This window comes from Chelonoidis abingdonii, chromosome 3, assembly GCF_003597395.2.
Source record: "Chelonoidis abingdonii isolate Lonesome George chromosome 3, CheloAbing_2.0, whole genome shotgun sequence".
NCBI lineage: Eukaryota > Metazoa > Chordata > Testudines > Testudinidae > Chelonoidis > Chelonoidis abingdonii.
Genome location: NC_133771.1, coordinates 185,129,002 through 185,153,062, shown reverse-complemented (window position 1 = coordinate 185,153,062; position 24,061 = coordinate 185,129,002). Strand labels below are relative to the sequence as shown.

At 42.3% G+C, this 24,061-nt stretch overlaps 1 protein-coding gene across 1 annotated transcript; it reads left to right on the top strand.

Annotated features, from left to right (window-relative positions):
- The first annotated feature begins 1,368 nt into the window (after positions 1-1,368).
- CALM2 (calmodulin 2) lies at positions 1,369-22,876 on the top strand. The gene is made up of 6 exons (XM_032768920.2): positions 1,369-1,507; positions 6,683-6,713; positions 18,327-18,470; positions 18,545-18,651; positions 19,562-19,697; positions 22,240-22,876. The coding sequence occupies exons 1-6, from the start codon at positions 1,505-1,507 to the stop codon at positions 22,266-22,268; spliced, it is 450 nt and encodes a 149-aa protein (XP_032624811.1). The 5' UTR covers positions 1,369-1,504; the 3' UTR covers positions 22,269-22,876.
- Positions 22,877-24,061: the final 1,185 nt, after the last annotated feature.

Here is a 24,061-nt window from a genome sequence, read left to right as displayed (position 1 = left end):
TACCACTCTCTCGTTCACATAGGGCTGTACCTATACTAGAATTTTAAAAAATTGTACTCTCTCACCAGCACTGGCAGTTGTGACAAGGATGGGAACATTAATATATACCATCCATCACCTTTTTACTACAGTAGTGTCTAACTTTGTGTGTCTTGCGCCACACTCCCCCGCCACCAGCCAAATGAAAGCAGTCACTATAGCAGCCCAAGGCCTTGGAGTCATGTGATCACTTTAGACTCTAACCTTTTCATTAGGAAAAAGGTTTCTTGCCTTTATGGTTGTGAAAAGCTTGAGTATGTGACTCAAGCATAATGAAAGAAAGAAAAGAAATAATTGGAGATATACCTATCTCCTAGATCTGGAAGGGACCTCGAAAGGTCATCAAGGCCAGCCCCCTGCCTTCACTAGCAGGACCTAGTACTCATTTTTGCCCCACATCCCTAAGTGGCCCCCTCAAAGATTGAACTCACAACCCTGGGTTTAGCAGGCCAATGCTCAAACCACTAACCTGAGTCTAAAATACTGCTTTTAACACCTAGAAGTTGTTTCTGTTTATCTCAAGGAGGCAGGAGGGGGGTAACTGCAAAACTCACTCTCTGGAATTCCCACCAACACCAGCGCAGCTGCAGTTATGACACTGCAGCGTAGACACTTTCTACAGACCTAAAGAGGTCTTCCCCTCACAGTAAATCCACACCCAGCTGTGTGATGTGGGTTGACATAAGTACACTGCACCAGGCATGGCACGTTTCACAGCAGGGTATTTAGATCAACCTAAGTTCAATGTCTAGGCGAGACACAAGAGCTGTGGGCCTGGCACACCCTACTCAACCAGCTACAGCCTGACTCTCAGGGAAGGCAGGAACTCCTGCCATAGCAACTGCGGCTGGGAGCGAGCCGCAATCCAATCACGGAGGGCCCAGCCGGCCCTGCTCTGCCTGTGCCACAACCTCCCCAAATCCCCGCTCTGCCACCCCCCCCGGAACCACTGTAGGCTCTAAGCCCCGCCCCCCAGGCGGTGCAGTAGGAGGGCGTCGCTTCTAGCCCAGACTGTGCATGTCCGAAGTGACGCATTGCAGGTACGAACCCGCCAATCAGCGCCCTCCTTTGCTAGTTCATTGACTCAGATACCCTTTCCTAAATGTTCCTCCGCCAGGAAAAGTAGCGCCACGCTCGCTCTTGCTCCCGCCGTTCCTCCAAGAGGAACCCTCCCGCTCTCCCGTGTCCGACGCTTTCCTCCGCTGGGGCCTGGGGACAGTGCGGATACAGATTCGAAATGGGGGCAGGGTTTGTAGATAGGAGAGCGGAGAGCCGGATCTCGTTTTCACCTCAGCGACGGGGGTGTGGTGCGGAGTGATCTTGGGGAGTGAGGAGGTTTATGAGGCGCTGCTGGGCAGCGGGTTGGGTTCAGTGTGACTGTGAGGCGAGCTGCAGAGTGACTAGTTAGGGAGTGGTTAGCTACAGCGTTTTGAGCTAATACACCCCTACCGCCAGCCGAGCCACCATGGTGAGTGTGTGAGGATGGGGTGGGCTCCGTGTCCCGGTCCGCGGGGGAGAAGCGGTCTCGCCGGGCTGCGGTGTGTGGGGCGGGAGCGGAGCGAGGGGGCGGCGGGGCAGTACTGGGGTCTGTGTGTGGGCGCGAGGCGACTCCGCGCGCGGGCCCGGCCTTCCCGCCCGGACCGGGTGGCGCCGGTGCGGATTCAAAATTCAAACTGTCAGTTCAGTTGGCGGTGAGCGCCATGATGCGGGGGGAGGCACATAACGGTTTGTCGTGGAAAGAGGCCGCGGGAAGGGGGGGCGGGGGAGCCGGCAGCGGTGGCACTAGCCGCGTCTCGCTCCCTTGGAGCTTGTGTGGCCGAGCTTGCGGGGGGCCGGCCCCGAGCGCCTGCAGCGCACCGCGGAGCCTTGCGGCTCGCCGCGGCGCTGGGAGGGGCTGACTCGCCGCGCCATCTGTCCCCAGGCTGGGGCAGGGCTCCCAGGCGGGCTTGCCTGGCGGCCCTCGCGTCAAGGGCCTCTTCAGCAGGAATTTTCTCTCTCACCTTAGCGAAGGGTTTTCACTGCGTTTCGGTGACGGCTTCCACCCAGGCGCTTCTCTCGGCAGCTGTAGGTTTACTGGTCTCCTAGCACACGAGCCCAACCAGATCTGTTCGTTTAGCGTGTCCCGGAGAAGCTCAGGAGCGAGAGTCCTGAGTAGTCACAGTAGCTATTGTGATGTGTCCAGGAAGAAGTACTTTGCCTAGTAAGAAAAAGCGGTACTAGTGAGTGCCTATTACTGCTTGTCTCAGTAAAGGAAAACTAAGTTTACAGTGCAAAGAAGTCCTTTTTATTTCAATAGCTGTTTTCAGAGAGTATCAGTCTGATGGATTTTTTTAAGCCAACACCTAAAATAGGGTGCTGGTTAAAATGTAACTAGTATCCCCTTCTGGTGCGGGAAGATGCTAGTTTAACAACTCCAGATTCTGCCACTACTCTAAATGAAGTGGATAAATATCGGAACAAATACTGTATATCGGAAATAGGTTTTCAATATAGCAATGACAGAATTTCATGCTTGCTTTGTCTTGCTACTGTCTGTTTTTCCTACCAAACCAAAATTGGATTAGCTTGCAAGAGTCAAGGAAGTTCTTAATATAGAGAGGGGTGTGACCAGGGGCCATGGTGGCATCTTCAGCATGGCTGTGGTCAGTACCAACAGACCAAACTTGGTTAAGCTTGTGAATAAGTATTACAGAAAATTGAATGTACTAAACTGCGTGTAATGCTTTGCTCGAAAGTCAAGCTGTGACAACATATACATAATTACATATGAATCCAACTATCTCGTTGCTGATTCTGTGCTTCCTAGCAGCATGATCATGTCAGCACTAGTTATAGTTAACAGGTGTTTCACCTAACTGCTAGGTTCTGGAATACAATGGTATCTGTTTCTGTGGCTTGCTTAACTTTTTTCTGACTTGGCTCCTCTACTGCCTGCTGTGGAACTGGCTTAAAACTGTTGAAGTCTGCACAGGATAGTTAGTTCTCTTGTGTAGCTATTGATAAGAATAGTCAAAAGGTTGGACTTAACTATTACACAGTTCTACCTCTAGGGGGTACATACACTGTTCTGGAGTTGCACTGTATAACTAGTACTGTAGGTCTTTGCTTTAAGCTCTCCAGTTGCTGTTTTAATCACTTCACCACAGAGAGGTTGCTGAACTGCAGCTCCAATACTGAGTGCCTAACAGATCATTTAATCTAATGATACTGCAAATTAGCTTGTAAACTTGGAACAAAACTTTAAGGAAATAACATATTTGAGGGTGCATTGAAATATATTAGAAAAGTTGGAGGTTTTTGATTACAAACAAAAAATCATCCCTCTGTCACACAGATCAGCTTAAGCAATGATTCTTTAAAAGATGATATTTTAGAAGAAAAGTCAGAGGTGGAGGAGGCTTTTGGACAGAATTTGACTTATCTGTTACTAGTGGTGGCTAGGAAACTAACTTAGCAGAGTGGTCAGATCATACCTTCAGAAAAACTGATGGGTAAGCAGATGTTCCTGTGGCAAGGTGTGAATATACTGGCCTCAGTGCATAGTGTGAGCACTGGGAAGTTTCCTAAGGCAACTGTGGCAGTGGATTATTTTTGTAGCTGCTACTCCAGCTTCAGAGCTGAAGACATAACCTCTGCTGTATTCCTCTCAGCTATATTGGCTGGAATGGCCGGTGGGGACACATAGCAGCAGACTTGCTGACTACGCCTTCAGTTGCTGTTATGCAGCAGTCCCTGCAGATCTGGGCTCTTCCATAGATGGTGTTTTAGTCCTATCCCACCCCCAGTGCAATTCTGTTGCACTGTTTTACTTTCTGTGACTCTTATCTAAGGCTTCAGTAGACTGTTTCCCTCTTATCCTGCTTGTGGCAGTACTTGAAGTGGACATAAGTTTTGGAATAAATGTTCTGGCTAGTGACCTATTAGATGATTTGCATGGCTCACTTTCAGAGGCAGGAAATACTTGAGAATCTTAAATTAGGGGAGTGGGAAACACTTAACAAATGAGCTGGACATGTAAACAGTATATAGGATTTAGAAACTCCCAGATACTGACTTGTTGTTTACCAGTGAGTGACATGCTCACTACTTAACCTGTTTGTGGAGTGTTTAGTGGGTATAAATCATCTAACAGAAGTATGGTACATCTGCTTCAGTCTGAGCTATAAATGTAACTGGGAAGGTATTGCTTGTTTTGTAGTGATGTCTGCCTTTAGTGTGTCATTCAAAGCACAACTATAATTTTGCAAGGATGTTTTCTATGGACTTGACTGACACTACAATATTTCACTAGAGTTTGAAAATATGCCATGTAAGAATTGGATATGTCTGAATTTTGTCTAATACACTTTTTTTTGTTTTAAAAAGAGAACTGGACCTGATGTTGAGCTGTATAGCTTTTTGCTTCTGTAGCTAGAGAAGCTCGCAAAATACTGTACATGTCAGTTACTCTGCCAAACTGAGGTGGTGTGACTTGATTCAGTGCTGTGGAATGAGTCACAGGGAACTTAATGGATGCAATGAACAGCTATTTGATTTTTCTGTGGTCATTACTGCATCATCCATTCACTTTGTAGGCCACTCCCCCTCTTAAATCTGTGTATCGTAGCCCAATTTTCCTGAAGTGCTGGGCAAATTCGGAATATTCCATTTTATTGTTCATGAAGTTGTTATAACCCCTGTTGTAGCTTTTTCCACAGTCATGCTTCAAAATAAAAATTTGAATACATGAAACTTTCTGATTTTTTTTCCTTTCTGTAAATTACTTATTTAATTCACTCATTCTTTTTCCTTCAATAGATGGAGTGGGTGATTCCCTGGACAAAGATCTTTGTTTTCATAAGTGAAATGAGTTTGAGAATAAGGGCAACATAAAACTGTAATGTCATGCAGTAGTCCTCCCATTTCTTAGTTTTAAGACTAGTCTAATCAACATCACTAAATGAGTGCAGGGCTTCAGAGGTGTGCTCTGGCTCCACTCCAGCTCTGGGCAAAAACCTGCTGCTCCGTGCTCCAGCTCCAGGGTCTGCTCCAAAGCCCTGAATGAGTGATCACAAGAAAAATTGGGATAAGAGAATCAGTGTTGAAATCTCAAGTTTTACACAAGCCTGCTAAGTTCCCTGTAAGCTGCATGGCTGCACAGCAGCATTCTTAGTGCCAGGCACTCAGGGAACTCACCTGGGGACCTGCTGAGGGAGGGGTGATCTGGACCCAATGAAGTCTAGCCCTAACTTCCTGCAGCTGAGGTGGCCTTACCCCAACTCTGCTGCAGCTAGGTCTGGACCTAGCTGCAGCCCAGACCCACTGGGGAGGGGTGCCTATCCTGCAGCCCCAGCCCGGTGGCAGGAAGTGCTGCCTCCTCCATCTCCCTCTCAGCCCAGGTGCTGCTGCAGGGAGTCCTCTCTCCTTGCCAGAGCACCCTCCTGCACCTCAAACCCCTCATCCCCAAAGCCCACACCCCCAGCTGGAGACTTCACACCTGAGCCCCCTCCCACACAATATGAATTTTGTTACATGTACCAATATGAAAGCGATGTCACACACCACCTCCATTGGTGCACATAACAAAATTCATTCCACACATGGGTGGGGGAAAAATTAGAGGGAACACTGCAAGCCTGCCACATCAGTAAGTGTTTGGAGTAGCTGCAGATTATTAGGTTAATCTGTCAATGGAATTTTAAGGAATCTTTCTAGAAATTTACCCATTAAAGTTATAACAGCACAACCTTAGCTGAATGCTGATAATAAATGTCTGAAGCTTATTTAAAGGTCACCTAGACTTGAAAATTAGAGACTCTTACTAACTCCTAATACTACTGCATTCTTTCAAAAGGGGAACTTAATTAAAATTGACTTTAATGACTGTCCTTGCTGCTGGCTCCAACACTAAAACTAATAGAAGGCTTATAGGTATGCATCTTTAAACTGTATTGCAGAATGGATTGAGGTGCCTAAGTCACAGTATTAAAATACAAAATTTAAGACTGATGTTTTAATCCGACTTGTCAGATAAAAATCTGGTAACCATTTGAATATAAATATCACTAGTAACTTTCAGTACAAGCTGGTTATTTGATCACTAGCATTTTATACAGGAATCTTTCAATGAACACCAAGATAATTTGTTTTGGGAAATGTTTTATTTTAGTGATGACTTTTATTCTCTTCAAAATACACATTAGTCTGCTTCTGAACCTAGCATGATACTTAGAACAATGGAGAGACCTTACCTATTAAATTAATAGAAACTAAATTCCTAGGTCTTCACTACAGATAATACTGATACCTGTAAACATGGTCTAGAGGGGGCACAATGGCTGAGGAATCTAGTAATTGGATGTAGGCTCTTACCTAGGTTAACTGCTCTATGTATTCAGTGCTGTTCAGTATTTGGCCATTACTAGCTGGCACTTTAACAACCTCGAAATAAGCTGATTAGTTCTGTTAAGATATGTATTGTAATTTGTTAACCACGGACTATTTTTTGAATCAGCTCTGGAGCTTCAGGGCTTATTGCATTTCAGTGTTCCAGCTTAGTCCTAAAGCTAAAATACCTAAGAACACTTATTTGCGAAAGCATATTCACTTGCGAATCTGTTTGTTCTTGTCTTGCTGGAATATAACATTATTTTTTCTATTATAGGCTGATCAGCTGACAGAAGAGCAGATTGCAGGTGAGTTTTGAGATGCTATACTAACCCAAAAAAACCCCCCACACACTTGAAGTTTCATTGAATTGATTTGATCTTGGTTCATGTGGCAAGTCATAATTAATGAGTTAAATATCTAAACAGGTGCTGGAACTAGGGGTGCTGCCACACACCCTGGCTCGAAGTGGCTTCCATTATATACAGGATTTACAGTTTGGTTCAATGGCTCTCAGCAACCTCACTGTACAAATTGTTCAAGCATCCTGTTTCTAAATATAGAAAATACAAACAAGAAGTTACTGTCTTTAGTTTGGAAGTGAAACTTAGGCTTGGCTTTCCCTTCAGATAACATTGGATACAAATCAGTTGTCTAACTTTGAGATTCTGAATAATTCTCTCCTTTTAAAACAATTCAGACCTCATAATATTTAATTATGGGGAAGCCTGTTCTTTCAGTCCTACTTTGCATTGTTAAATTAGGCCTATTTTGTGACAGCCTCAATATAATTAGAGTACCATGTTCTTTAATTGATATAAAGCTTTAAATATTTCTTTGGCTCAGTACTTACAAACTGTTCCTTTAATGATTTTGTAAAACATAAATGTTAACTTTAGTATCAGTGAAGGTATGTACATCTCTTAAAGTAAAGCACTAAGTATGATTCATCCGGAAAGGTGCCTATTTCATATTACAATAAGCACTGACAAAGCTTGGTTACATCAAATACAAGAGTTCATGAACTCTGAGAATTCTGCTTATTACTAATTGCTTAACTGGTCTTATTTGCCTTCTACTTGTTGCTTATTTGCAAATTCAAGATAGCATAAGCACTAATATTTTAACTTGCTTTTTGCATAATTTAGTTGAGGAAGCTACACTATTATACAAAAAGCAAGAGTTTTTACATATGGAGACCTCTTGCTTAATGCTGTTACTCGAAGTGAATGTGGGTCTAAGAATTTTGGAAGTATGGTCCAGGCACTAAGTTTCCCCCACATCCTGAGAGAAACATTGACTGCTTGCTTGTGGGTGGGGTGGCTGCTTGATTATTGCTGCTTTTGCAAGAGATGAACTAACTCAGACTTCACTTAGTCTTAAGTCTGCGCCTGTTACTACATTGGGTTATCTAGCTATATGGAAATACACATCTTGTTAAAATGGTTGAGTTTGAGCGGGGCATACTGTTTCAGTAGTTCCTGATAAATCTTGAAGTACTTTCCTGCTATTAAAAGTATATCTAAATAGCATTAGAATTAGAGGTAAAGATGTTTGTGTTCAAAATAAACATTGAAGTCTTATCTTATGAGTCCTGCTACCCATGTTTAAGATTGCTCCTAAGCATTAATTCCATATTCAGAAAAATTAAATTTTAGATGCACGTAATCCCTTTCCTAGCACAGTTTATATTATCAAACCTTTGGGTATCCTCTCTCAGCATTTGTTTTGAGCACAATTCTGAAACTGAAGAGCAATGGGGCAGTGTTGTGTTTATGATGTCTGAAAACTCTGGCTAATATTTGGAAGTTAAACTGACTTATGGACTCCAGAAATCAAAGTCTAAGGTTTAGTTAATACTTGTAGAATTGGTCTTACTGCCATGGTACCTATCTAAATCAGCATCAGGTCTTTATAGATAGCTGCTTACATCTTTCAACTTAAGCTTTTTATAGCTAAAGATTAGTGACATGTTTGACAACAGATGATCAAAAAACTTGTCTACTGGTTGCTTAAATGATTGTTAGTGGTCCTCTCTTACAGGCTGTAGTAGTCTTTGTACTGGTGACCTCTGCAAGGACACAGGAAGTTCAGTATCTGACACTGTTTCAGAAATAATGCAGACATTGACAGCCCTGTGTTGATTTGATTGGACAGCAATGACTAGCTGGTGGCTTTGAAATCCAAAAGTGGGAGGAAAAGACAGCTTGACGCTTACATACTGGAGTAGAAAGTTTGAGAAATAGGTCAATTATGGCCTTGACATGATTGTGTCTAAGGTTCTGTTATGCCAGTCATAATATCAAATTACTGATTCTGTAATGCATATAAAACACTTAAATAATCCATTTAGTTTACATCACTGTGTGCCAAGTTTGATTATGGATGCATGTCAGTGTTTACGATCTCTCCATTTGATATCTAGTTTCATCCTGAAAAGTCACATTTGACTTCCTTGAAATGGACTAACTTTGAAAATTCTGTCTTCTGAAAGAGTACACTTTTTTAGTGTTTTTTGTTTTGCGCACTTGATAGCGCTTTTGCAGTCCATAACGTGGGGGAAATATGGTGGTACTAGTATTTTCATGACACTACAGCATTCATTTACAAATGTACTTGATGCAAGAAAAGACTCTTTACATGGGCATGAGATCCTTTTCCACAGTTGTGGAAAAGCCAGTACAGGTGCTCAGGTTTCTCCATTTGACTAATCTGTACATAAGTCTAAGCACATTGCTAGACCCTGAGATAGTAAAATTTGATGGAGATCTTCTCAAGGAAGAGAATGCACAGCCTGGAAATAAAAACTGGATTGAAATTGTGATCCTGACACTTCAATTTTGTTTTCTAAAACTGTACATCTGGAATGCACTCTGAATGTATGGTATACAACTAGTAACTGCATTGTGTAGTAAACATACTTCAGTGCATCTGAGATGGCAGTGGGGGCTTGGGTTCTTCAAACAGTGTCACTTATCTGAAGTGACTAAGTGGCAGCTTATTCAACAAAGTCTTCATCTATGTCAGACTATGACAACTGGTGTATATACCAGGTGGCTTGAGACCCAAAAATACTAATGTTGAGACTTGGATTTGTCATTGGAAGATTGACTGATCCCTCTTAATTAGACAATAACTTTTCTTATTTTTGGTAGTGATGCCCACATTTAATCCTAAAGTCCCAGTGATACATAGTTGGAAGAGAGCCTAACTATTCAGAAGCCATGTCTACACTACACAGCTTTTAGCGGCATGTCTATGTCACTACAGCGGTGCCACTAAAAGTCATGCAGTGTAGCCACTGTTGGCTCTCCTGCCAGCAAAAAACTTCCACTCTGACAGGCAGCGTTTACATTGTTGGCAGGAGAGTGCTCCTGCTGACAACATGCACTTCACACAGGCACTTGTCACCCCAAAACTTTCCTCTTTTGGGGGAGGGGAGGTTCAACACCTCTGAAAGACAATTGCCTGTGTAGACATAGCCTTAGCGGCAGAGGTTAGTCTCTCAGTGATGTAGAGAACACTTGAAACCTTTTCCTTACTGTTTAGAAAAGTTACTTGTTTTATTAAAGCAGCTGAAGTCAAAACTCTTAACAGTTTACCAACTGTGAACTGCTTGGTGGAGCCATGTGGTCTTAATTTATGCTCAAGCAACTTCCTGGTACTACAAGTTACCTTTCTGCTTCATGGAGGATATGTAGATTGAACTACTAGCCTGTACAGGTACACAGCCTTGTTCATTGAGGATGGGGAAGAGATCAGCAAGAATTGTTCCCAGTGCTTCTGCCACTAACTTAACTAATTTCTGGAAGTAGTTGGTCTACCTATCTAGCATACCACTTCTGAGGTGGGAGCTATCTTTCTTGGCTCACCCAATCTGGGAAGGAGATATTGGGGACCAGATCAACCAAGGGACTTGGGACTTGCAACACGTAGACAATCAAAGAAACAACAATGAGGTCCATAAAGCCTGAGTTTCAGATGCCGAGGCTTCCCTCTACAATTAATGGGGGGGCCAAGGGGAAAGGTGCCTTAGAATAGGAGTTAAAAGGCAGCAAAGTTGGTGGAGAGCTGCTTAAGCTATCCAGTGGTAGATGATGAGGGATGTATTCTAAGCCCTATCCTTCTCTTGGAGGTGGACATATAAACTTGGGCTGCAGTTTGCAGGAGGCATTTCTTTGCTAATGAAGATGAAAGGGAACTAGATCTCTGATGGTTGTGGGGAGTTAAGATGAGGTGGTAGCGGTGCGCACCTTCTCTTTTAGGCCCATAGCTAGAACATTGACCTGATAGGGTAATTGAATCTCATCTCCCACATTTCAGGCAGAAAGCTTGGAGGTGGTACAGATTTTTGCGTATACCTGCTCCAGTAGGCAGCCTCTGAGAGTGCCTATTTGATTAGGCCCTGCATGCAGGAGCTAGTTATCTGGACACTTAGAGGGAGGCAGCAGTGCACATGCTCAGTCAAACATAAATCCCCTAGGGAACTCTGAGCCCAAGAACTTCGTGAGTTTAGGCACCTACAGTTTGGTTGGGAGTCTTTTATGGAGCCTAAAACAAGGAATCAGGCACCTGAATACCTTGTGGATCAGTGTGTGCCTCCATTAGCAGAGAAGACTGCTACTTTCTCCAGTAGGAGGATAGGGTACTAGTTCATCTGAGATAATTAGGCATTGGCTCAGGAAGCTGTTGTAACAAACTAGCTGATTTGCTACTTTACCTTAATTTGTCAACAAATAACTGGACAGTTGACTAGTCAAATATTGGTCAAACATTGTCAAATGGTCAAGGTTTAAATCACTATTTCTCAGAATAGTAACAGCAAGACTTTATGGTCTGCAATAGGCTTATTAAGCCTAATTACAAATAAGTTACTTAACTGAGTTCCTTTTTCATAGAAAATGAAAGACAATGAAGTGAGAATCTTAAATGAGAATTGTTACATTCTTTTAGCCGTGTTAGGTTCATATTTATATAAATGTTCAAAACTGAAGTTACAAAAGAAATGATACAAACATTTTAAAATGACTAGTTAAGAATTTTATGCTAGGTAGGAAGTTGTGCAGCTTTTCAAGCAGCCTGATAGCTGTGCAGCTTTTCTCTGTTGGGGAGGAGGTTTAAGCTTGGTCTGCACTAAAATTAGATTGACCTAGCTATATCGCTCAGTGGTGTGATGTCCACACCCTTAAGTGACATAAGTTAAGTCCCTGTGTGGACAGCACTAGTAAAAATTCTTCCATTGACCTACCTACGGCCTCTCAGGTGCACTACCTACATCAGTGGGAGAACCCCTCCTGCTGGTGTAGATAGTGTCTACACCAGTGGTCTCAACTTTTGAGGGTAATGCCCCCTTTATCCTATTTCCCCCCCTTTTGTGGGGGGGGCTAGGAGCAAGCTGAGGTAGAGAATGCAGTAAGTAAGGCATCTAGGGGCCAGAGCTGCAGGTGGGCCGCAGCTGGGGCTGGTGGCAGTGGAACTCTGGGTGGGCCACAGTGGGCACTGGCAGCCAGGCCACTGGCTGAGTGCAGAGCTGCACCAAAGCTGGAGACACCTGGTGTGGAGCCAGGAGCAGAGCTAAGGGTGGGACAGGGCTGGGTGATGCTCCCTGGCTTGGCCTGGCCTGCCACACTCCCCCAATGTTCCTCTGCATGCACCTAGAAGGGTGCATCTCACAGTTGGGGGACCTCTGGTGTACACTGAAGCATTGTAGCACCTCAGCTGCACTGTTATAGCATTTTAAGTGTAGATAGGCCCTTTGTGATTGTAAACTCTTTCCACTCCCTTCTGAATTAAGGTCTGTATGTTTGTCTAGTTTAAATTGCAAGATCTTCAGGGCAGGAACTGTCTTAACTTGTTTATGTGCTTTGTAAACAGCTGTGTACATTGTATATATTTGTATGCCAGGCCCACATGCAGTGTTTGGGTTGACTCTATTAGAACAATCAAGATACTTTAACTTTCAGTTCATCATTTTCCAACATGTCATTAGCATGTAGTGAAATGAGAGCTCAGGACACTTAAATCAGCTTGCTAACAGATTGCATCATGGTGCCCTCCAAAGCGTAGGCTACTTCCTACATCAGGGCATTCTTGCTGGAATATCTGAGTGGTCAGTTGACCAGCTTACCAAGCCTACTTTCTGTCTGGGAGAAGACTGAGGAAGTGATAGCAAAATACTGTATGTGGTCAACACATGGAGAATCTAAGCTTCTTTAACTGAGCCAGTCATGTTTCTAGCCTGGATATGGGAGACTGCTGACCAAGAGAGGAGAGCATCAATAAAGCTGAGTTGAGTCTCTCTCATCAGCTGTTCTTATACTGTCGAACACAAGAGTGACACTTGCAGACATAGACTAAGATAGCCAGTGGCCCTGGAATGCCTGCAATTTGAGTATGAAGATGATCCTACTGGGTGATCGCTGTGGGTAACACAAGACTTGAAAGGCTCTAACATACTCATGTGCTACAGTGCTCTAATGTGTAGGTGTCCCTCTGTACCATTTTTGGACCACAAATGGCTTGCCTCAGTGGCAGACTGGCACTGGAGTCTAGATGAGTTCACTTGGATTAGTGTTAATGTGGATATAATCCATTACCATTATCCTCCATGCAGCTAATCTAATGGAAAATGACCAAGGACATAACATACACCTCTCTACCCCAATAGAACGCTGTCCTCGGGAGCCAAAAAATCTTAGCATGTTATAGGTCAAACGGCGTTATATCAAACTTGCTTTGATCCGCTGTAGAGTGTGGCCCTGCCACCCCCCGAGCACTGCCTTACCCTGTTCGAATTCGTGTTATATCTCTCAGGGTAGAGGGGTACTGACTTTCTGATGGAGTCTGACTTTTATTACTCAGGTAGATCCCAGTATTGCCAACCCAGATAGTCAAATTCTGACACATGATTTTTGTGAGCCTGACTCAGGCTCACAAAAATCATGGTTATGTAAAAATAGATTTGGTTTTCTTTTCATTTACCTTCTGCTTTTTGATCCATTAGGATGCAGTGGGGTCCCATTTTGAAACTTTCTCCACAGCCACAAGGGATAGAAAGTTACTTTTTTCTTAAAGAGGGCTGAAATTATCAAATATCCACTTTGTGTTCCTTAAAACCCCAGCTCTTGGAGTAATCATGAGACCCATGGCAAAATCATGAATTGGCAATGTGAGATCCACAGGTGCCTCCAGAAGTCACAGTAGCTATATTGACCGAGAATGTGTTTTCATGTATGAGACTTGGCCAGGAGTCTATCTTCTCTCTGATGCGCAGCTCTTGTCAGTTAGCTGTGGCTTTGTCACCTCCAAATTGACGTATTGCAATGTCCTTTACTTGAGGCTACTCCTGAAGACCATTTGGAAATTTCAGCTGGTACAGAATATTGGTGCCCACTTAGCACTGTTTCCTGTAGTTTTATGTACCTTTGCTCTATAAAGGGATTACACTGGTTTCAAATGCATCTTATTGTGGTACAGCAGTAGTTGTCACGACACTGGAATTTACTCTCCCCACCACTGATCCACAGGACCCTGAATATGTGTTAAAGCCTATTTCCTGGACTCTCACTATTGTAATGGAGGTGGGAGTGTCCCTTTTCACAGGAAATGACTGCCTTTACTGTAACTCTTGTGAGCATGCTAACTGGTATCTGCATGTAAAATAAATGTAGAGTTGAAAACTGGTGATATAGTTCAGTGGTTTTCAACCAGGATCCAGGGCCCCCTGGTGGGCTGCAAACAGGTTTCAGGGGGTCCACCAAGCAGGGTCAGTGTTAGATTCACTTGAGCCCAGGACAGAAAGCCAAAGCTCTGCCATGCAGTGCTGAAGCCGAAGTTGAAGCCTGAGCAACAGCTTTGTGGCCTGTTGTAAAACTAGGCAAATATCTAAATGAGTTGATGAACCCTCTGGAAGACCTTTGCATACATGTACCCCTGGTTGAGAACTACTGCCTTGGGATATTCAGCATACAGCATGAATCCTAAGGCTTATCTACACTGGCAATTTACAGTGCTGCAACTTTCTCACTCAAGGGTGAGACACTCCCATCCCCTGCTGAGCCCAGCAAGTTTCAGTGCTGTAATGCAGCAGTGCTGGGAGCTATGCCCCTTGTGGAGGTGAGTGTGGGGTTTTTTGAGAGCACTCTTTCCCAATGCTGTGCTATGACCACACAAGCCACTTTAAAGCGCTGCAACGTTGCCAGTGTAGACTAGCCCATAGTCACCTAACCAGGTGACAACACAACTTACTGTGAATACTGCAGGTGGATGTGTATTAGTGAGGACTGTCTCTTGGAATACTTACTGTTGAGAAACTCTGGAAAAATCCACACCCCTGAGGGTATGGCTACTGTGGCCAGAGCGGCAGCGCTGGGGGAGAGCTCTCCCAGCGCTGCATGTAAACCACATCCTTTATGGGTGTAGCGTGCAGCGCTGGAAGCCGTGCTGCTGCCCTGATTACACTGAGGCTTTACAGCGCTGTATCTTGCAGCGCTGGGGGGGGGGGCTGTTTTCACACCCCTGAGCGCGAAAGTTGCAGCACTGTAAAGCGTCGGTGTAGCCATACCCTGAATGACACTGTTAAACTGACCTAACACCTGTTGTGGACAGCGCTTGCTTGACTGGAGAACTCTGAACTTTCCTGTTGACCTAGCTACTGTCGCGGGGGGGGCTGCCTTGTGCTTAGCTAGCAGAATTTTCAGAATATTTTAGTCATTAAGGCTTAAACCAGCTTCATGTGAGAAAAATGTAAATTAGTAGTCAGACCTTTTAAGTTTTAAATTGGGTGCCTGTTGCAAAAGGCAGGTGTTTTTGGTATGGACTCAAATGCTTCATTACTGGATTGTACAGCCAAACAATGTTTCTTGTACAGTAACTCCCTACTTAAGGTCCTCTTACTTAACATTGTTTTGATGGAGCAGGGACTGACCATTACTGAACATGCTTGTTTAAAGTTGTGCAATGCTCCACTATAATGTCGTTTTGGCCATCTGCTTTGTCCATGGCTGATAGCCCCATATCAGCTCCCCATACCCCCACCCCAGTGCCTCCTGCCTGTGGATCAGTGTCTTCCCCCTGCTCACCTTGCCTCCTGCAGCAGTCAGCTGGTTTGTGGCATTCAGGAGGCAGGGGAGGGAGCAGGGAGGCTGCATGCTGCACCCTCACTCCTTCCCCAGCCTCCTGAATACTGCAAGACAGCTAATTTCCCGCCTGCTCCCCCTGTCCATGGCAGACAGAGATCCCAGTGCCTCCTGCCCACTGGCGGATCCCAAGGGGGGAAGGTGTAGGGGGGTTTGCTAGCCTGTTTAATACCTGTATTGTATTGCTTGTTTAAAATGTGTAATGCCTTTTGTCTGCCCCCCCAAAATGGAACCTAACACCCCTTCCTTTCCATTCATTCTTATGGGAAAATTGGAGTCACTTAATATTTTGCCTAGTCACATTTTTCAGGACCATAACTACAATGTTAAGTGAGGAGTTACTGTACTAACCTTCACTGGGGAATGTAGCTGGTGTTTGGGAGAACTGGCAGGTGTTTACATCTGTCTCTGGTACAGTAGGTAGCTGAGGCACTCATCTCTAAACTGATCCTTAATCACAACTTTTTAGGGCTGTGAAGGCTTACTTTGAGCAGTGCTAGAATTGAAACAAATTAATACCTCCTGGAAATGCTCGCAATTGCACTCAACCACCTGAGTGGATTGATTACTATTTCTAGTGAAGAATAAAGTGCAACTGAGCCCTCAAATTGAGCTGTAACTATTCTACAGTTGTACAGGAGCCAAATACTTCGATTTTTTCACTTAAGGATAAAAGGTGGTTATTCAAAGGCTACTTTTGTCTAGGATATTGTGACTGAACTATCTGTAACTGCCTACTTTAGTAATGTACAAAAATGCTAGTGATGTTTCATCTACGGTAGTATATGAAAAAGCTGCTAATGAAGTCTGTCTTTTTTTTTTTGTTCCAAGTAGAGTGACCAGATGTCCTGATTTTTATAGGGACAGTCCCAATTTTTGAGTCTTTCTTATATAGGCTCCTATTTACCCCCCTTGCCCAATCCTGATTTTTCACATTTGTTGTCTGGTCATCCTAGTTCCAAGTCTATTGTATCTTCAAATGTTCCTTTTGGTTTAGTGATTTGTGATTATCAGCACCATAAGTCTTAAACGTGGCCTTGCTTGGTTTAAGTTTGGCAAGTGGGTCAGCTGTCAGTTGACCATCTATTTGACCAAAGTCAAATGTTAATATTCCAGCAAGAATGTCCTCATATACGTGGTCACGTTCCTTTTGATTGCATTATGATGCATTTTCATTTTTAGAATATTTAATTGGTTTGCATGGAGTTAAAACTCTGACTTAATTTTGAGTTAGAGCCTCAAGCTTCTCATAAGAAAGGGCTTGAACCTGGTGCTTTTGAGTATCTTATGTAACAAGATTTACCAGTTAAAATCAAGTTACGTGTTTACTTGCAAAACCTCTGCAAGTGGACTTAAATGGTTTTATTCACTTCAAGCATGCTTCTTTTAGATCAGCAGAAGTAGCCAATTCCTGGATAGCGCTACTTTAAATTCTCTAAGATGGGGTATAGAATACACTAATGCTAGGGCTAATCAAAACAAATTTGGAAAACTGACTCATTTCCATAGAAATTTGTTTAATTTTGACTTACTAGTTCTAATACTAAACTCTAATCTATGGCTAACCTTTTGATGATAGAAAAATAGGCACATTTCTTAAACACCTTCAGTTAGGGAGAATGCTCACTAGGTACTGACAGGTGGCCTCCATTTTTATGCATGAAAGAATTGAATTATATTTAGGGTTTCCAGTTCTAGGTGAAATTCACTCCAGCAAATATATTTAAGAGCTTTTCTCAGACTTACTAAGCTTTACTTCAAACTTTAATTGAATTGCTCTGTAGGTAAGCCTGGTAGACCCAAAGACTGCTGAGAAATTTTCTACTTCTGGGGGAATTCTGCACCACTGCACATATGCAGAATTTGTCCCCCACAGATTTCTTTGCTTCCCTGCAGAGAGGCACACATCATTCCTCAACTGTGGACGGATCACTGTACTGGGAGCTGCTCTCCCATCCACCCAGTGCTTTGCATCCAAACCCCCTCATACCTAGACCCTCCTGCAGAGCCTCACTCTGCTGGATCCAGAACCCCCCCCAACCCCATAAGTCCCATTCCCTCGTACATGGACACTCCAATGAGCCACCTGGATCTCCGCCCCACTCCCCCAGCATCTAGGCCCACCACACTGAGCCCTAACCATCTTTACTGGACCCTCCCTGCAGCATCTCATTAACATTGCACCCAGAACCCTCAACAAGCCCCTGTGCAACCAGATTGCCCCACACTTGTGTTCTCCACTGAGCTGCCTGCACCCAGCTGGCTCCACACAGAACCCTCTCAACCCACACCTGGATTCCCCCACACACTAAGCCCCTCCACATTTGGACCCTGCCAGACAGAGCGAGCCTGCCTGTCTGCACCTGGCATGGAGGGGCAGGGCCCTGGGATGTTTCTGGGGCAGGCCTGGTCCTTGTGCTGTCAGCGTTGGATGCAGCCTCGCTGCTGAGTCTGTGCCCGGAGGGGAGCTGCAGATTGATCTTGCACCTCTGTGCAGCCAGTGGCCTGTGCTCTCCAATCAATGCTGGAGCCTCCACATTTGATACAATTTGCAGAATTTAATTTTTTGGCACAGAATGCCCTTGGGTAACTTTTTTCCTTCAAAGCAAGGGCTCTAGATTCAATATTGTAGAAAACTAAATTCAGTTCCTGAAATAACCAATAACCAGTAATCTAAAACAGGAAACCGTAAGTGTTTATAATCACAGGTGATACATTTTTAGACTTTTTGATTAGTCATTTCAACTTAAGTTGGTTTTAATAATCTTTTGTCTTGTCAAACAGAATTCAAAGAAGCTTTTTCACTATTTGACAAGGATGGTGATGGTACTATAACAACAAAGGAATTGGGGACAGTGATGAGGTCACTTGGTCAAAACCCAACAGAAGCTGAGTTACAGGATATGATCAACGAAGTAGATGCTGATGGTAAGCTTTCTAAAAAGCAATTTGTTGAAAATAAATTTCTTAAATGTGTTACTAATAACAGAATTCTCTTGCAGGCAATGGCACAATTGACTTTCCAGAATTTCTGACAATGATGGCAAGAAAAATGAAAGATACAGACAGTGAAGAAGAAATTAGAGAAGCATTCCGTGTGTTTGATAAGGTACTAAAGTATCATATAAGGTTTGCAAGTTAGTGAGGGATTGAATAAAACAGATTCCAAATAACTGTTACCACTAAATCCCAAATGACTAGTCCAGAAATACTTTATACAGTAGTAAGGTTATACAGTAGTAAGGTCATACCTAGTCATTACTAATTGCCACTGTTGTTGGACTTTGGATGATCCTCTCATGTAACAAATGAAAGGCCTGGAAATATATTTTAGGTGCTAGTCAGTGGGAAACTACTTCTCCTTCTATTTGGGGTGGTTGTGAAATCTTAAACCTCATTGGGAGGCATGTTACAACACTTAATGTACATGTGGAGATCCCTTTCAGGAGTTTCACACAGTAGACAACTTTCAGGCACTCAAGTGACTTACTGAAATATCTCCTATCTAAATGGTCCACATTTGTTAAAGGTGGAAATACAGCTTCCATAAATTTACAGGCTCTCAGCAGTACTAAATATTTTGGCTGCAAGATGTATTTAAATGCATTAAAAGCTGCTTACATTCGAACAATGGCTTGTTCCTCATACTTACAGATGTACAATATCAGAGTGTGGTTGAGAACTGCAATTATGTACATGCAGTAAGCTGTTTATAGAGGAAATATCAAACCAGACCACTTAGATTTTCTTGAAAGGTATAGATGATATGATAAGCATATTAAGTCAGTTGTACAGTTAAGTAAATGCAGAGCCAATAACTTATGAATTACTGAGATACTACTGAAAACAAATTTGACATGGCCACTTGCCCTCTGGAAGTGGTGATGTGATAGGGAGAGCAATTAGCAACTGTCTTATTCTAGAGAAGCTCCTAAATGTTGTCCAGAAGTACTGCATATAGAATAACTTCAGAGGTTATTTGAAATTCTCTTTAAATGATTTTAAACTTGTTTCTTTAGGATGGAAATGGATATATTAGTGCTGCAGAACTTCGCCATGTGATGACAAATCTTGGAGAGAAGCTAACAGATGAAGAAGTTGATGAGATGATTAGGGAAGCAGACATTGATGGTGATGGTCAAGTAAACTATGAAGGTAAATTTCCCTAGAAACAATGGATTCTTGTTTTCTGGTCTGAGGAGTTACTTGGTGGATAAGGATGACCTGAAGTGTTCAGCTGAAGCTTCATTCAGCTACACCAGATTACAAGAACTTATGTTTATGTGGGAAATGTCTCAATGTAGGGATTTTATGGAAAAGGATACTTAACTGTATATATTTGGTGCAGTTTAAATCACTCCAACTCCTCAAATAGCTTCATAAGTGATTCTTTGACTCCCAATTATAGATACCAGTTTATCACTGCTTTTGCTTCTAGAGATGAAGGATGGCAGTGGAACTATTACACAGACCAGTTAAATTCGGGTGGCTAATGCAGTGTTATAAAATCCTTCCCAAAACTAACTCAACCAGAACCAGTAGCTCCTTCCAGTACAATGTTGTACCAAATGAGGAGATGAGTTTAACTGGTGGTTGTACATGTATTGTGTTTCAGCTCTGCCCCAATTAAAGCTATTAATCTTGAAAACCATACTAGGAAATCTAGTCTGAAGTCTGTCAAGAGTTAAATCTTAGACTAACTTTGCTGGTGTAAGAATTATTTGAGGAGAAAATCCCTTAAATCCAGTAGTCTAAAGAACTCTAGACTTAACAAAGTATTTAATATGAAATAGTACAGCAGTGATCTACTTATACCAAGTTTGTGTTCCTTACTCACTGGTATCCTAAGTCTTTGTTTAAATCCATGAACATTTTAAATGTGAGTGCTTGATCACATCTGTTCATAGTGCCAAAGGGGTACTATTGTTTGGAATGAAGCTGGATGATGTTATCAAATCCTTCAGCTGTAACAGTCCTTAATATTTTTAGTCAGCTAAGATTACACACCTTTCTGTATATCTTAAACTTTGTAAGTTTTGGCTTTGGAGTGAGAAGCCATTTAATTAGACTTGCTGTTTAATGGGACCAAAATTGCTACTCCAATTTATATTGCAGTAAGAGGGTAAGCAAACAACCATTTAGACATCTAGCAATTAGTTGCTTGTTTCTATAACTCTGTACACTATCAATCCTATATATAGCCAATTTTCATTTTGACAGTCTAGCACTAGTCCCTGTACTCTCTACATCTGAGACATTTTTCAAAAAAAAGTTTCCAAAAGGCAAATTTTTAGAGGGCAATTAACATTAAGCACACTTTAATGGCCAGGACCAATAAATCATGTTTCACTGCATACATAAAATATAGACCCTGAGAGCTCTATTTTAGTAATTGTTTCTTTCCTTTTCTTGCCCCTTATGAATGGCTAATCCCCTACCTTGAAGCTAAAGCAGGGAAATTACACCAGAGTATGAAGAAAGCACATACAATTAGGGACTAATATCCTGTTCCTCCTCTCCTGCCATTCTTCCCTCCCCTACCAAAAGAGATGTGCTGCTCATTTGAGAGCAGGTCCCCTTTCTTACAGCAGTCTTTGTAGCTCCTTCTCCCTGTGCTGCTCAGTGGCTAGTCAATACCTCCAAGAGCATGCCAGTTAATGTCTTCAGATGCCCTCAAACTCCACTCCATCAGCATGTTCATCCCTAGGTCAATGAAACCCAGATTCATAGATTCTAAATTCAGGAGGGACTATTGTGGTGGTGTAATCTGACCTCCTGTGTAATGCATGCCATAGAAATTCCCCAAAATAATTCCTTGAGTGCATTTTTAGGAAAAGCATTCAATCTGGATTTAAAAATTCAGTGATGGATTGTCCATCACCTTTACTGTCAAAAAAGTGCACCTTATTTCCAGTATGAATTTCTCCAGTGTCTACTTTCAGCCATTGGATCATGTTAGATCTTTCTCTGCTGTAATGGGGGAACAAAATAGTTAATGGGCTCTTGATCTAGATATTTAGACTGTAATCAAGTCACCCCTAAACCATCAACTGCTTCATTAGTTCATAATGCAGCCTCTTCTGTGCAACCCCAATAAACAAAAGCTAGTTATTTCAATTTTGTATTTCATGGCAGTTCACTTTGTCTCCTATGAATGTGACTGGTAATGCAGCCTTTGCCCAGTACTCAAAGCAGGTCAGGTAAAATAGTAAAAGGAAGGGCAAGAGTACTGTACAGAGTGGAAGTCTCTTCAAAGCAGACAAATATCTTTAGCAAATGCTTAGCAGCTGCAGATATGTCAAACCTTCTGAAAACTTTATGGCCTTCTAGGGGTCTGCTGGAAACACTATTTTCTAACTCTGGTATGAGGTGTAAGATAAGGCCCCAAACATGACTCAATACCACAAATGTTCCTTATGTTTCATGGGACACACTGACCTCCAGTAAGTTTAGAACTAAAACTCCAGCAAATTACATGCTCATATGCAAGTCACAGGGTTCTTCTGGAATAGAGTGCTGGAGAGGAGAGCATAATTTAAAACGCCTTCCTGCAAGAGGCATCTCAGACATTCACTAGCACAGTAGCTCTGTAAATACACTAATCCTTACCACTTGTAGTGAAGGAGATTCCTTTCTGTTCTGAGCCTCTAAGAATTTAATTTGTAAGATACTAATACAACTTTCTTTTCCTTTGCAGAGTTTGTACAAATGATGACAGCAAAGTGAAGATTGTACAGAATGTGTTAAATTTCTTGTACAAAATTGTTTATTTGCCTTCTCTGTTTGTAACTTATCTGTAAAAGGTTTTTCCCTTACTGTCAAAAGAATATGCATGTATAGTAATTAGAATTCCATTCCTCCATGTTTTTCTCCCTTTATCTTACTGTCATTGTTCTGATAATTTTTGGAAAATTGATCAAAGTAACAAATGTTGCATGTGGCTTACTCTGGATATTTAAGCCCTTCTGCACATCTAAAGTTAGTTGGAGTTGATCAAATGAGGGAACATCTTGGTTATGTCTGTTAAAGTAGCTTTCTTTAGGAAACTTAGCATGTTGAAATGTGGAGCCTTAACTCTGCGTGGACTATTGATAGTTAACAATATGAAACTTAAAAGTTGCACTATTGCAAAACGGGTGTATTATCCAGGTACTCGTACACTATTTTTTTGTACTACTGGTCCTGTACCAGAAAAACATTTTCTCCTATTACTATGCTTTTTAAACTTTGTTTAGCCACTTATTTTCAAAAGAATCTGCTTATGGCACAATTTGCCTCAAATCCATTCCAAGTTGTATATTTGTTTTCCAATAAAAAATTTCAACTTACCCATATTGTTTGTGTATCCGTGTATTATTTATGGTATTAGACTAGCAACTCTACAGTGAGACTAACAGCCTCAGCATGCAGGCCATGATTTGTTTGTAGTGGATTAGATAGTTGTTAAAATGGCTTGTAAAAAAATGTTGAAAACGAGTGTCTCAGGAAAGTGGCCATCTTTATCATGTTAATCCTAAATTTGGAGAAACTATTCTAGGTAGTTCTGACTTTCTGCAATATTTTTGTCTGGAAGGCTGGAACTTTTATAAAACCTGTTACTGTGGTCTGACTCCCTGTCCATCAGAAGCCTTTCTGCTGTCAAACATGATGAATCTGTAGTTGACCTAATTAAAATTGTTTGCTTTTCTTGAGACTGATGGGACTTAGTCAATACTCAAAGTAATTACTAGTCTCAAGATCTTTTTAAAAAAAAAAACTTCAGAGAGCATGTGCTTGTAAATACTTTAGAGTTATGACTTAGAAATTTTTTTAAATATCTGGCTTTAGATTAAGTCTAAAATCCTGTTTTACAGATTGGCCATGATTGTGGATTATAGCCACTAGCAAAGTTGAGGTATGTTGCAAGTAAGCAGGACACAAGAAAAATTCATCTCCGTTGGATAAGGACTAATTTAATGGAACGCTGAAGCCTACATGTACCACAACACTGAAGGCACCATGTAGCTGTACTGTCAGCTGCATCACATTGTTCACTTGGAACAGCAGTAACAGTGGGGGGTTCTCATGCCAAAGGGGCAAGAGTAGTAAATGAGGGTCCTGTTCACTCAGTACTTATACCATCATCTGGGCAGGTGGACATGGCTTCTGTGCTCTCTTCCTGCCACATAGTCTTAGAACAACACCTCAAGAAAAACCAATAGTGCTTTCACATTGCCATGCATGTTGGCAGACTGAAGAGCTGATGAAGTAAGATGGGTGTAGGGGACAAAGGTATAACCTGTTAAAGCTTAAAAATTGAAGTGCCCTTTTCCTTTCCATTTTGTGTCTTAATGTTACACAAATCTAACAGGCACATTGATTACCTAAAACCAACATAATTTAGATACTTTGTACACAACAGCTATTCATGAGTAAACTGTGTGTGTACATATCCTGAAAGAGCTTGAAACAAGGCCAGTGAACTAAATTATTGAGGGTACTGATGGACTAACTGGAGCAGCATGCTTAAAAACTTCCTA

Coding starts and splice junctions, on each gene's coding strand:
- CALM2 (XM_032768920.2), top strand. Junction 6,714..18,326: donor GACAGAAGAGCAGATTGCAG/GTGAGTTTTGAG, acceptor CTTGTCAAACAG/AATTCAAAGAAGCTTTTTCA. Junction 19,698..22,239: donor TGGTCAAGTAAACTATGAAG/GTAAATTTCCCT, acceptor TTTCCTTTGCAG/AGTTTGTACAAATGATGACA.